The following is an 11,997-nucleotide window of genomic DNA, read 5'->3' on the forward strand; positions in this document are numbered from 1 at the left end:
GTGACATTCTTCTTCTGGACAATGAGTCTTATGATCTCCCCACCATGCACCTTGTGACCCCTGCCCCTGCCTGCAAGAGAAAAACCCCCTTTAACTGTAACTTTCCACTGCTTACCCCAGTCCTATAAAACTGCCCCATCCCTAACTCCTTTTGCTGATTCCTTTCTCAGACTCAGCCCACTTGCACCCAAGTGAATAAATAGCCTTGTTGCTCACACAAAGCCTGTTGGTGGTCTCTTCACATGGACACCTGTGACATTTTGGTGCCATGACTCAGATCAGGGGACCTTCCTTGGGAGATCAATCCCCTGTCCTTCTGCTCTTTGCTCCATGAGAAGGATCCACCTATGACCTCCAGTCCTCAGACCAACCAGCCCAAGGAACATCTCACCAATTTTAAATCGGGTAAGTGGCCTCTTTTTACCCTCTTCTCCAACCTCTCTCACTATTCCTCAACTTCTTTCTCCTTTCAATTTCTGCACCACCCTTCAATCTCTCCCTTCCCTCAATTTCAGTTCCTTTTCTTTTCTGGTAGAGACAGAGGGGATGTGTTTTATCCGTGAACCCAAAACTCCGGCGCTGGTCAAGGATTCGGGAAGACAGTCTTCCCTGGGTGTCTAATCACCATGGGGATGCCTGCCTGATTATTCACCCACATTTCAGAGGTGTCTGATCACCGTGGGGATGCCAGCCTTGATCCTTCACCATAGTGGCAAGTACCACCTCCTCTGGGTGGCAAGTACCACCCGTCACCCCCCACCCCAAGTGTCTCTACCCTCTCTTTTCTCTAGGCTTGCCTCCTTCACTATGGTCAACCTTCCACCCTCCATTCCTCCTTCTTCCCCCTTAGCCTGTGTTCTCAAGAACTTAAAACCTCTTCAACTCTCACCTGACCTAAAACCTAAGTGTCTTATTTTCTTCTGCAACACGACTTGGCCCCAATACAAACTTGATAATGGCTCTAAATGGCCAAAAAAATGGCACTTTTGATTTCTCCATCCTACAAGATCTAGATAATTTTTGTCAAAAAATGGGCAAATGCTCTGAGGTGCCTTACATCCAGGCATTTTTTTTTGTTGTTGTTGTTTTTTGTTTTGGAGACGGAGTCTCGCTCTGTCGCCCAGGCTGGAGTGCAGTGGCCGGATCTCGGCTCACTACAAGCTCCGCCCCCCGGGTTCCCGCCATTCTCCTGCCTCAGCCTCCCGAGTAGCTGGGACTACAGGCGCCCGCCACCTCGCCCGGCTAGTGTTTTGTATTTTTTAGTAGAGACGGGGTTTCACCGTGTTAGCCAGGATGGTCTCGATCTCCTGACCTCGTGATCCGCCTGTCTCGGCCTCCCAAAGTGCTGGGATTACAGGCTTGAGCCACCGCGCCCGGCCAACCTTTGGGCTGATCTTAGCTCAGATGTCCCCTTCTCTACCTCTCCTGCTGCTTTAGACGTAAACACCATACTCTGCACTTTTGCTTGGTTCCTTTTCTCCATTGTAGTCACTCTGCCTAAAATTATGTTATTTGTTCTTTTACTGTCTGTTGCCTCTCATCCACCTCTGGACAAATAAATCATTTTAATTCTTACTGTGTTTATTCATGCTGCATCCCTGGTGTCTAATCTAAGTCAGACCTTGATAAGCACTTGCAAAAGGAATGGAAGAGTGAATAAATGCTCAGGCTGCTCCAAAGAGACTCTGCCTTGCCCAGCCTTATACCCCACACAGAGGAGCACTGGAATGGGAGATGGGGTGGGGAGAGGGTAGAGCACTGGTCTATATGTTAAGGACCTGAATGTGTAACTGCCCAACGGGTTCACCTTGCCCACTGACTTGACAGAGCCAATTTATCAAGACAGGGGACTTGCAATGGAGAAAGAGTAATTCACGCACAGCCGGCTGTATGGGAGATCAGAGTTTTATTATTACTCAAATCAGTCTCTGGAGCATTCAGGGATCAGAGTTTTTAAAGATAATTTGGCCGGTAGGGGCTCAGGAAGTGAGGAGTGCTGATTGGTCAGGTTGGAGATAGAATCACAGGGGTGTCAAAGTGAGGTTTTCTTGCTGTCTTCTGTACCTGGCTGGGATGGCAGATTACTGGTCTGGGAGGTGTCAGCTGCATCGAGTGCAGGGTCTGAAAACATCTCAGACATTGATCTTAGGTTTTACAATAGTGTTGTTATCCCCAGGAGCAGTCTGGGGAGGTTGAGACTCTTGCAGCCAAAAGCTGCATGACCCCACTAAACTGTAGTTTCTAATCTTGTAGCTAATTTGTTAGTCCTACAAAGGCAGACTGGTCCCCAGGCAAGAAGGGGGTCTTTTGGGAAAGGGCTATTATCAATTTTGTTTCAGAGTCAAATCATAAACTAAATTCCTTCCCAATGTTAGTTCATCCTATGCCCAAGAATGAACAAGGACAATTTAAAGGTTAGAAGCAAGATGGAGTCAGTTAGGTTTGATCTCTTTCAGTGTCATAATTTCCTCAGTTGTAATTTTTGCAAAGTCAGTTTCAAATGATTGGTGCCTTTTGAGCCTTTATTCAGCAGCCACTGTAGGTCCTGAAGCCACAGGCAGGGAACAGGAACAGGGTGGGCCAGGCTTCCCAGCGATTCTGCTGGTGTGAGGGGCCTTCTGGGCCTGACCTTAACCTGCGGGATTCTCACCTTGCCCCAACCTCTAGCTGCCCCATTTTATTTTTCTCCACAGTACTCACCACTTAACACCGTGTGGTACTCAATTTATTCAGTCAGTCAACTGGTATATCTAGGGCTTAATTGGTATTTGAATTTCTCAGGATACATCCATGAATGAAAGGGCGACTCTCACTTCACAGACCTCTCTTTCTTGTAGGAGAAGCGAGGCAATGCCATATAAGGATAATAAGCATTTACTTTTAAAGTGCGTGAAGCTGAGTGCAGTGGCTCACACTTGTAATCCCAGCACTTTAGGAGGCTGAAGCAGAGGGATTGCTTGAGCTCAGTAGGTCGAGACCAGCCTGGGCAATATAGCAAGGCCTTGTCTCTACTAAAAATTTAAAAAATAGAGGACCAGTCTCGCTGGCTCCTGCCTGTAGTCCCAGCACTTTGGGAAGCTGAGGCAGGCGGATCACTGGAGGTCAGGATTTTGAAACCAGCCTGGCCAATATGGCAAAGAAGCCTCATCTCTACTAAAAATACAACAATAGGCCAGGTGTGGTGGCTCATGCCTGTAATCCCAGCACTTTGGGAGGCCAAAGCAGGTGGATCACCTGAGGTCAGGAGTTTGAGACCAGCCTGACCAACATGGAGAAATCCCGTCTCTACTAAAAATACAAACTTAGCTGGGCGTGGTGGCGCATGCCTGTAATCCCACCTTCTCGGAAGGTTGAGGCAAGAGAATCACTTGAACCCAGGAGGCGGAGGTTGCAGTGAGCCAAGATTGCGCCACTGTACTCCAGCCTAGGCGACAGAGAGACTCCATCTCAGAAAAAAAAAAAAAAAAAAAAATTCCCCAGTTGTAGTGGTGCATGCCTATAAACCCAGCTACTCGGGAGGCTGAGGCAGGAGAATCACTTGATCCCAGGAGGTGGAGGTTGCAGTGAGTTGAGATCACACCACTGCACTCCAGCCTGGGTGACAAAGTGAAACTGTGTCTCAAAAAAAATAAAAAAATAGCCAGGCATGGTGTCATAGTCCTAGCTACTTGGGATTCTGGGAGTTTGAGGTTGCAGTGAGCCGTGATAGAACCACTGCGCTCCAGCCTGGGTGACAGGGCTAGCCCTGTCTCCAAAAAATAAAAAAAGTGTATGAGAAGGTGGTAACTGCTAATAAGCGGCCAGGCGCAGTGCCTCACGCCTGTTATCCCAGTACTTTGGGAGGTCAAGGAGTATGGATCACTTGAGGCCAGGAGTTTGAAACCAGCCTGGCCTGGATAACATGGTGAAACCCTGTCTCTATTGAAAAATAGAAAAATTAGCCGGGTGTGGAGGTGCACGCCTGTAATCCCAGCTACTTGGGAGGCTGAGGCATGAGAATCGCTTGAACCCTAGAAGCAGAGGTTGCAATGCCATAGCACTGCAGCCTGGGTGACAGCAAGATTCTGTCTCAAAAAATAAAAAAATTCTGAGAAGGTGGTAACTGCTACGGAAACATATAGAGCCAGGATAAGGGGATAAAGGTGATCATGAGTGCTGGGGGCAGAGTGGGGCAGGTTACAGTCTGAAATGAGGGGCTCTGAGAGCTGGGGTGCAGCCCTTTGGAAATCTGTGCAATCCAGGCATGGAAACAACCATAGCTCATACACTGTGGAGGAGAGTGCATGGGGTGTGATGTGTGAGGAACACTGGGAGATTGAGCAGCAGGGCTGAAAGCTGGCCGGGAAGATACAGTCAGAGGGGTAATAGGGAATCATGAGGGTCCTGCTGTCTCTGTTTTTCCTTGGAGAGGAGGTACTCCACGGTTCTGAGCAGGAATTGGGAGGGTCTGACTCATGTATTCACAGGCTGATGTGTGCAGAACAGACTGAAGGCATCAGGGGCGGCAACAGGAGACCAGGAGGCAGCTGTGACATTGCCCTCGAGAGAAATGGTGGCAGTTTGGACTCAGTGGAGTATGGACATGGCAGGAAGTGATTTCATTTTGGGTAGATGATGCTGATGGGGACAACAGAACTTTCTGGTGCACTGGATATAGCTGGGAAAGAGAGTAGTCAAGGGGTACTTTGAGGTGTTTGGCTTGAACAATAAGAAGGGTTGAGGTGCTATCACTCTATTTGGGGGAAGTGGGGTGAAGTAGGTTTGGCAGATGAGCCAGCGTTAGGGTGGCACAAGTTGCGTTTGAGATGCCAATGACTGGAAGTCAGAGTGCAGACGTTTAGTTGACAGTGGGACTAGTGAATCTGCCACTCAGGAAGGGTCTGGACTGGACAAACACTTTTAGGAGTGATTGACACGGTGGCATTCGAAGTCATGAGCCTGGATAAGATTTTGGAAGAGTGAGCGTAGACAGAAAACACACAGATGAGAAACTGGTGAGATTGGAGGAAACCAGGTGGACATGGAGCCCTGGAAACCACATGCTAGGGTGAGAGGAGCTGCTCACAGGAAGTCTCTCCTGTCCACTGTTACAAGGTCAGGGATATTTATTTATTTTCCCTTTTTGTTCACTGCTGTATGTCCAATACAGAGTGTAAGTGCTTAATAAATACTTGTTGAAGTAAGGAGTGTATGAGTGAATTTACCCCTTTGCAAACACCCAGTACACAGGGCTGCAACACTGGCCTTCTTTACAGAAAGAGCAGAGATCAGGTATAAGGCTCTGCCCACTCTCAGTGGCACTAACCCTCTCCTTTGCCTTTCACAGCTACACTGACATTCAGTCAGGTGAGAGCCCTTCTGTCCAACACAGGCCCAAGACAAATGAGTCTCAGACAAGCCCTGTGGTGTGGAGCTTGGTGGGAGCTGGCTTGGGCACTGGGTCATCCACCAGTCCCCAGAAAACTCTATGGCCACTTCTCTGTCTACCCTTCCATATCTAATAATCTGTCTGTCTGTATATATAACCATTTCTTTGTCCACCGTCTACAGTCACTCTTTTGTCCCTCTTTCCGTCTATTCACATCCAGTCTTCTGTCCATCTGCTAGAGTCACCAACTTCCCAGTTTGTAGTGGACTGTCTCTGTGTTAGCATTGAAATTCCTGCATCCTGCGAAATCGCTCAGTACTGAACAAACCAGGACTGTTGGTCAATCCATCTGTTTCCCAGGTATCCTGCTGTCCATCGGCCCGCAGCTAGTCCGTCCACCCAACCGCACATCACACCTCCTGACCATCCTCCCCGACGGAGGACAATGCTCCGCCCTCTCTGGCCCCGCCCCCAGTCACCGCCTTTTCCGGAAGCTGCTGCAGCGAATCCTGGCACCCTAGCAACAGCGCCTTTCAGGCTGTCCAGTCCGCGTGCGCAGCTCCTAGGACGAGCCAATAGCGAGGGGCACCGGGAGCGAGGTGCAGGGGGCGGGGCTCGGCCTGGCTGCAGCCATTTTGGTGCGAGAGAAACAATAGGTCGGAATCGCCGAGGAACCCGGCTGAGGCAGCAGGTAACGCTCGCGTCCTATGGCCCTAGTGCCCCAGGAGCTTTGAGGGAGATTTTTTTGGGCTACTGGGAGATGGGATCTCTGATCATTGGAGTCTCCCAGCTTATTTGGGAAGGACTTCTTCCGTGGTCTTTGTGGGGGAAATCTCCCGGGGTCTTTGTGGATTCGATTTTCCTGGGTAATTTGGGAGGAGCATTTTTCTTCTGATCATTGAGGGAGAGATTTTCCTGATTTTGGGGGTGCAGAATCTTCCCCGGTCATTGGAGAGGTCTCCCGGGTTGGTGGGGGGACAGGATCTTTCCTGGTCATTGAGGAGATCTCCCCCGGTCTTGGGAAACGCAAGATATACGGTGTCATTGAGGGGTCTCCCCAGGTCATTGGCGGCCACGATCTCCCCAGGTATTTGGCGGGTTGGGGGGTCTTCTTCCCAGATCTTTGGATAGGGAGTCAGCCCAGCGCCTCAGGTAGTGTTACCTGGGGTCGGCAGATGTGCAGCCATTTTGAATGTTGAATGCCATTTGGGCCCGTCAGATGGTGTTCGATGAGGAAATCTACACACTTAACCTCACTGTAGAAAAAAGGCCTTTAAATGGATAAGAGGACACCTTTATAGTGGTATTTCCACTCTTTACTTTTGATTAGAGACCGCTTTTGTCTTTTGCATCCTAATGCCTTATTTCATTTTAGGATTGTATTCGGTTTCATATATCAAGAAAGCTACACTAGCAGAAAAATGGGTGAAAATAAAATGTAGAAACCAGTAAAATCTAGTGCTCTTAAATACCAGAGGAAATAGAACTAGTCACTGGTTGGAATTAAGCATTTCCGTAGCAGAATGTACATAGAACAAAAAATCATCTTGAATAGTTTTAAGAAAAAGTACTGGAACTTTGGAACGTGGTAACAAAAATGTTGTAGATCATCAGTTCTATGATATTTTTAATAAAGGATCATGATTACAGTAATTTTGTTGAATTCTAGTGTTTAAAATGTTTGCTGTATTTGCAATTGTAGCCAGGTGATATTTTAAGTGAACTAAGATGCTTATTTATGTAGGTTGTTGCTGTGGGGTTTGTATAATTGCATCCTGTAACTTGGGTGTTAAGTATTTAAAGAGAAGCTTCAGGGTGTTGTTTTAACTTTAGCCACTATCAGAGTTAGAAAGGGCCAAATGAATACTTTATCATATTTGACATAATAGACAAGTTGATGGCTTTTGAGAAAAGTTAAACTATTAACTGTCATTAAAATTTTTTTTTTATATTTTCTGTGGTCTTGTCTGACATTGTCATTTCGATAGATTTACCTTCTTTGTGACTTTAGAATTCACAGGCATTGTTAGAAATCAAATGGAGAATCACTTGAGCCCAGCAGTTCAAGATCAACCTGGGCAACATAGCAACAAAAAAAAAAAAAAAAAAGGGTGAAGAGTTGATACAGTTGTAGAAACTAGTTTTTTTGTTTGGTTGGTTTGTTTTTTATGCAGGGCCTGGGTAGGGAGGGAGCAAGGCAGGGACCTGGGAGATCTAGAAATCAGTGTAACAGATATAATAGACTTCTTTTGTGCTTCAAAGCTTCCTAGGTGACAGACAGGTACACTGTATGCTAGCCCTGTATCTGTCTGAGCAGTGGAATGTGCCGGGAAAGAAGGAGCAACCACTGACTGAACCTTTGCCAGTCTCCCTTCCAAGAGGGATGCCAGAGCCTTCTGTATGCTCCTGAGATGTCACTGGTTTCTAGGCAACAGGGATGAGCCTGAACCTCTCTGAGGCCAGCTTGCTGAGGTGAAAATTTTCCATTGTTTGGCTCATAAAGAGGATGCATTGGGGAAGAATTTTCCCTTTAAGTGAAGTTATTTCACCTAGTGAGATAATCTTGTTAAGTAACAAATTGAACACACTCTTGTACATTAGAAAGTAAGCAGTTGATTATTCTCATGTTATTACATTTTAAAGCATGTATTTGTATTTTTAAATAAATTATGTTTTTGCCCATTTGTGCACCATGTGATAAAAGTAATAAGAAGTAGTTGTGTTTTACAGTATATTATGGTGGCAAGGAAATGTCCTTTTCTCCAAAAATTGAATTTAGAGCCCACCTCAGGATTTGGAGAAGTCAATTTGCCGAGATGATGCACAGTTGATTTGGGTCTGTCACACATCACCAGCTTCAGTAGTTACTAATTGCTGGCCAATCTTGTTTCATCTACACTGTGCCCATCCCCATCATTGCCCTACTTTTTTTTTTTTTTTTTTTTTTTTTTTTGATACACAGTCTCGCTCTGTCACCAAGGTTGGAGTGCAATGGTGCGATCTTGGCTCACTGCAAGCTCTGCCTCCTAGGTTCACGCCATTCTCCACGCTCAGCCTCCTCGCCTGGTCTGCCCTACCTTTTAAAGAAAGGGCCAGGGCCAGGCTTGGTGGCTCACGCCTGTAATCCCAGCACTTTGGGAGGCCAAGGTGGTTGGATCACGAGGTCAGGAGTTCAAGACCAGCCTGGCCAACCTGGTGAAACCCCATCTCTACTAAAAATACAAAAACTAGCCGGGCACTGTGGCACGTGCCTGGAATCCGAGCTACTCAGGAGGCTGAGGCAAGAGAATCGCTTGAACCCAGTGGGTAGAGATTGCAGTGAGCCAAAATCGCGCCACTGCACTCCAGCCTGGGTGACAGAGTGAGACGCCATCTCAAAAAAACAAAAAGGAAAAATAAAGAGCCGAGGGTGGTGGCTCACGCCAGTAATACCATCCCTTTGGGAGGCCGAGGTGGGCAAATCACTTGAGATCAGGAGTTTGAGACCAGTCTGACAAACATGGTGAAACCCTGTCTGTACTAAAAATACAAAAATCAGCTGGGTGTGGTGGCGGGAGCCTCTGTCTCAAAAAAATAAAACTAAACAAATTTCTGGGATGTACTCCCTTTGAAATTCAGGGTTTTTTTTTTTTTATGAGGCGGAGTCTCGCTGTGTCACCCAGGCCTGAGTGCAGTGGTGCGATCTCGGCTTACTGCAACCTCCGCCTCCCGGGTTCAAGCTGTTCTCATGCCTCAGCCTCCCGAGTAGCTGGGATTACAGGTGCGTGGCACCATACCTGGCTAATTAATGTTGTTTGCTTTCTCTGTGTATCCACGTATCTTACTTGAGACACTCCTATGTGTTTTCGAAATTGGAGTGTCTAATCCCAAACCTAAGGAAGAGTAAAACTTCTTTTAATGGAATGAAACATGTTAACAAGAAGCAGAACATCTGGCTCTAGTGTTGTTGCTTTTGCGTTTAGTTTGTGAGAATGTGCCCATTTGGAACCTGGGCTACATCTCCTAAGTCTGGGTTTGTGGAAGGCTGCCACGTTGCTTGGTCTGGCCCTGGGGTGCTATGGCCCAAGTTCCCCAGGCCATATTACTCTACCTTAACCCCACCTGTTAGAAGAGCCCACCCGTTATGGCTCCTTGCCTTGAACCTTGTCTTGCTCTTTTAGTTTGGGCTGCTTTGGGGCCAACAGGCCTTCCTAACTAAAGCTGCACACTCAAATGAGATGACCCATGGGCTGTGTGAGCTTGTCTCAGCTTTCATGGGGATTGCAAAAATCTCACGTCCCCCTTCAGTGTTTGTTTTATAAGAATAGGTTATTTTTGCTTTGCAAGTGTGAAACTAACATTGGATATGACTTTTTGGTATAACTACTCACCTGCCCATTCAGATTTTTATATGCCCTAGTGTCTGAGATTTATATATTTTTTATTATTATTATTATTTATTTTATTTTTTTTTTTTGAGACGGAGTCTCGCTCTGTCGCCCAGGCTGGAGTGCAGTGGCCGGATCTCAGCTCACTGCAAGCTCCGCCTCCCGGGTTCCTGTCATTCTCCTGCCTCAGCCTCCCGAGTAGCTGGGACTACAGGCGCCCGCCACCACGTCCGGCTATCACGCCACTGCACTCTAGCCTGGGCGACAGAGCAAGACTCCGTCTCAAAAAAACACAAAAAAACTTTTTTTGTAAAGACAGGGTCTCACTTTTTTTAACCCAGGCTGGTCTTGAACTCCTGGCATTAAGCAATCCTCCTGCTTCAGCAGGAAAAAAGCATCCAGAAAAAATCCTCAGCGTCCAAAAGGGCTGGGATTACAGGTGTGAGCCACTGCATTTGGCAAAGATCCCTTTTCTACACAAATTTGATGGTATTGTTGAGGCTGCAGCCACATTTGTTTGGGGATCAACCTAACTGCAAGCCTGCCCACTTTCATTCTGATGCCTATTTGTTTAGATGTGCTTTATACTTGCTGTCTGTGGACTGTGCCATAGTTCCTTCCTCCTCATCAGCAGGGAGTGGTGGTAAGCAGTTTACCTGCTTTTATGGGGTACCCTAAGGAGGTGTGCAGACTTGGTATCTGCTTAGCTCTGGTGCTGAAGAGTCGTCATATTTTTTGAGAACTTGCCTAGTTACTCAAGGAAGAAAGGAGGGCTGATTGTAGTATACTTGACCAAGGAATGTATATTTTTATGAGCTTGAACAACCTGACAAGAAAAACAATAACAAATAACTTGTTAAACCAACTTTTTGCACGTTGCTGAGATTATGATCTTCTTAAATTAGTTAATTCTTATTGAAGATTTTCAATTTTTCATCTACTATGAATAGAAGTTTTACTTGTAAGGCAGTAAAAGGTGTCATTCCTTGAACAGTATCTGTTCTTCCAGGCAAGTGCCTCTGGAGGAGTGAGAGCCCAGTTGATTACAGACCCACTACTGAAGGGCTGGGGTTTTTCTTGCTTTGTGTTTGTATCTGAGCATGAGGATAAAAGTGTCAGTCTCTTCCTCAGGTTTTTGGGCCACCTCTGCCCTTTGTAGATTCTCTGCTGGGCATTTGGAACTAACACAGCAACTTCTAGGGTCTCACGTTGAAGACTTTATGGGTTAGTCAGAATGCTGCATTTACACTGGGAAGGCCAGAGGAGGACTGTAAATCCAGGAGACAAGGTCCTGGGGGATTTGGGAGGGTCAAACTTACAGGGGTGCCAGTTGGCAGCTGATGGGTTTAGATTTTGGGGCTTAAAAACTAATGGGATGTGTGATCTGGTTCAGTAGCTCATGCCTGTAATCCCAGCACTTCAGGAGGCTGAGGTAGGCGGATCATTGGATCCCAGGAATTCGAGACTAGCCTGGGCAACGTGGCGAAACCTTGTCTCTACTAAAAATAACAAAAAATTAGTTCGACATGTAGCATGTGCCTGTAGTCCCAGCTACTTGGGAGGCTGAGATGGGAGAATCACTTGAACCCAGGGAGGCAAGGCTACAGCGAGCTGTGATTACACCAACTGCACTTCAGCCTGGGAGACGTGAGTGAGACCCTGTCTTAAAAAAACAAAAACAAAACTAATGAACATGAGCAGCAGGACGACGGCAGGGGAGTCCTGGGAAAGTAAGGGACAGGACCCCTAGGATGATTTATCTCACACTCAAAGACTGTTTTTACTTTGGAAAATAACTTAAGCTCCTTGTAATGAGCGAGAGAAAAGTAAGATGTTAAAACTGAAAGTACCTTGTTGGCCTTCACTGCTGGTCCTGAAATGCAATCTTATTTTATTTTTACTTTTTTTAGAGACAGGGTCTCACTCTGTCACCCAGTCTAGAGTGCAGTGGCAGTCTCATAGCTCACGATAACCTCAACCTTCTGGGCTAAGGTGATCCTCCTGCCTCAGCCTTCTGCGTAGCTAGGACTACAGGCACGTGCCACCAAGCCTGGCTAATTTTTAAAACATTTTTTTTTTTTTTTTTTGAGACGGTGTGTCGCTCTGTTGCCCAGGCTGGAGTGCAGTGGCCGGATCTCAGCTCACTGCAAGCTCCGCCTCCCGGGTTCCCGCTATTCTCCTGCCTCAGCCTCCCGAGTAGCTGGGACTACAGGCGCCCGCCATCTCGCCCGGCTAGTTTTTGTATTTTTCAGTAGAGACGGG

General features: G+C 46.9%; 1 protein-coding gene across 5 annotated transcripts in view; it reads left to right on the top strand.

Annotated features, from left to right (window-relative positions):
- The first annotated feature begins 5,943 nt into the window (after positions 1-5,943).
- IP6K2 (inositol hexakisphosphate kinase 2) overlaps positions 5,944-11,997 on the top strand; it is a 22,592-nt gene continuing 16,538 nt past the window's right edge. For 2 of the 5 annotated variants that reach the window (XM_011980966.1, XM_011980967.1), the window contains exon 1: positions 5,944-6,059. Coding sequence is in view for 1 of the 5 variants with exons in the window: in XM_011980965.1 (XP_011836355.1) it covers positions 7,659-7,766 (108 nt within the window). In the remaining 4 variants the exon portion in view is untranslated. Of the gene's footprint in view, positions 6,060-7,630; positions 7,767-11,997 lie in introns of all 5 variants that reach the window. The other 3 variants (XM_011980965.1, XM_011980968.1, XM_011980969.1) reach the window with 3 other exon arrangements.

The sequence above is a fragment of the Mandrillus leucophaeus genome, unplaced genomic scaffold (genome assembly GCF_000951045.1).
Source record: "Mandrillus leucophaeus isolate KB7577 unplaced genomic scaffold, Mleu.le_1.0 Scaffold22, whole genome shotgun sequence".
Lineage (NCBI taxonomy): Eukaryota > Metazoa > Chordata > Mammalia > Primates > Cercopithecidae > Mandrillus > Mandrillus leucophaeus.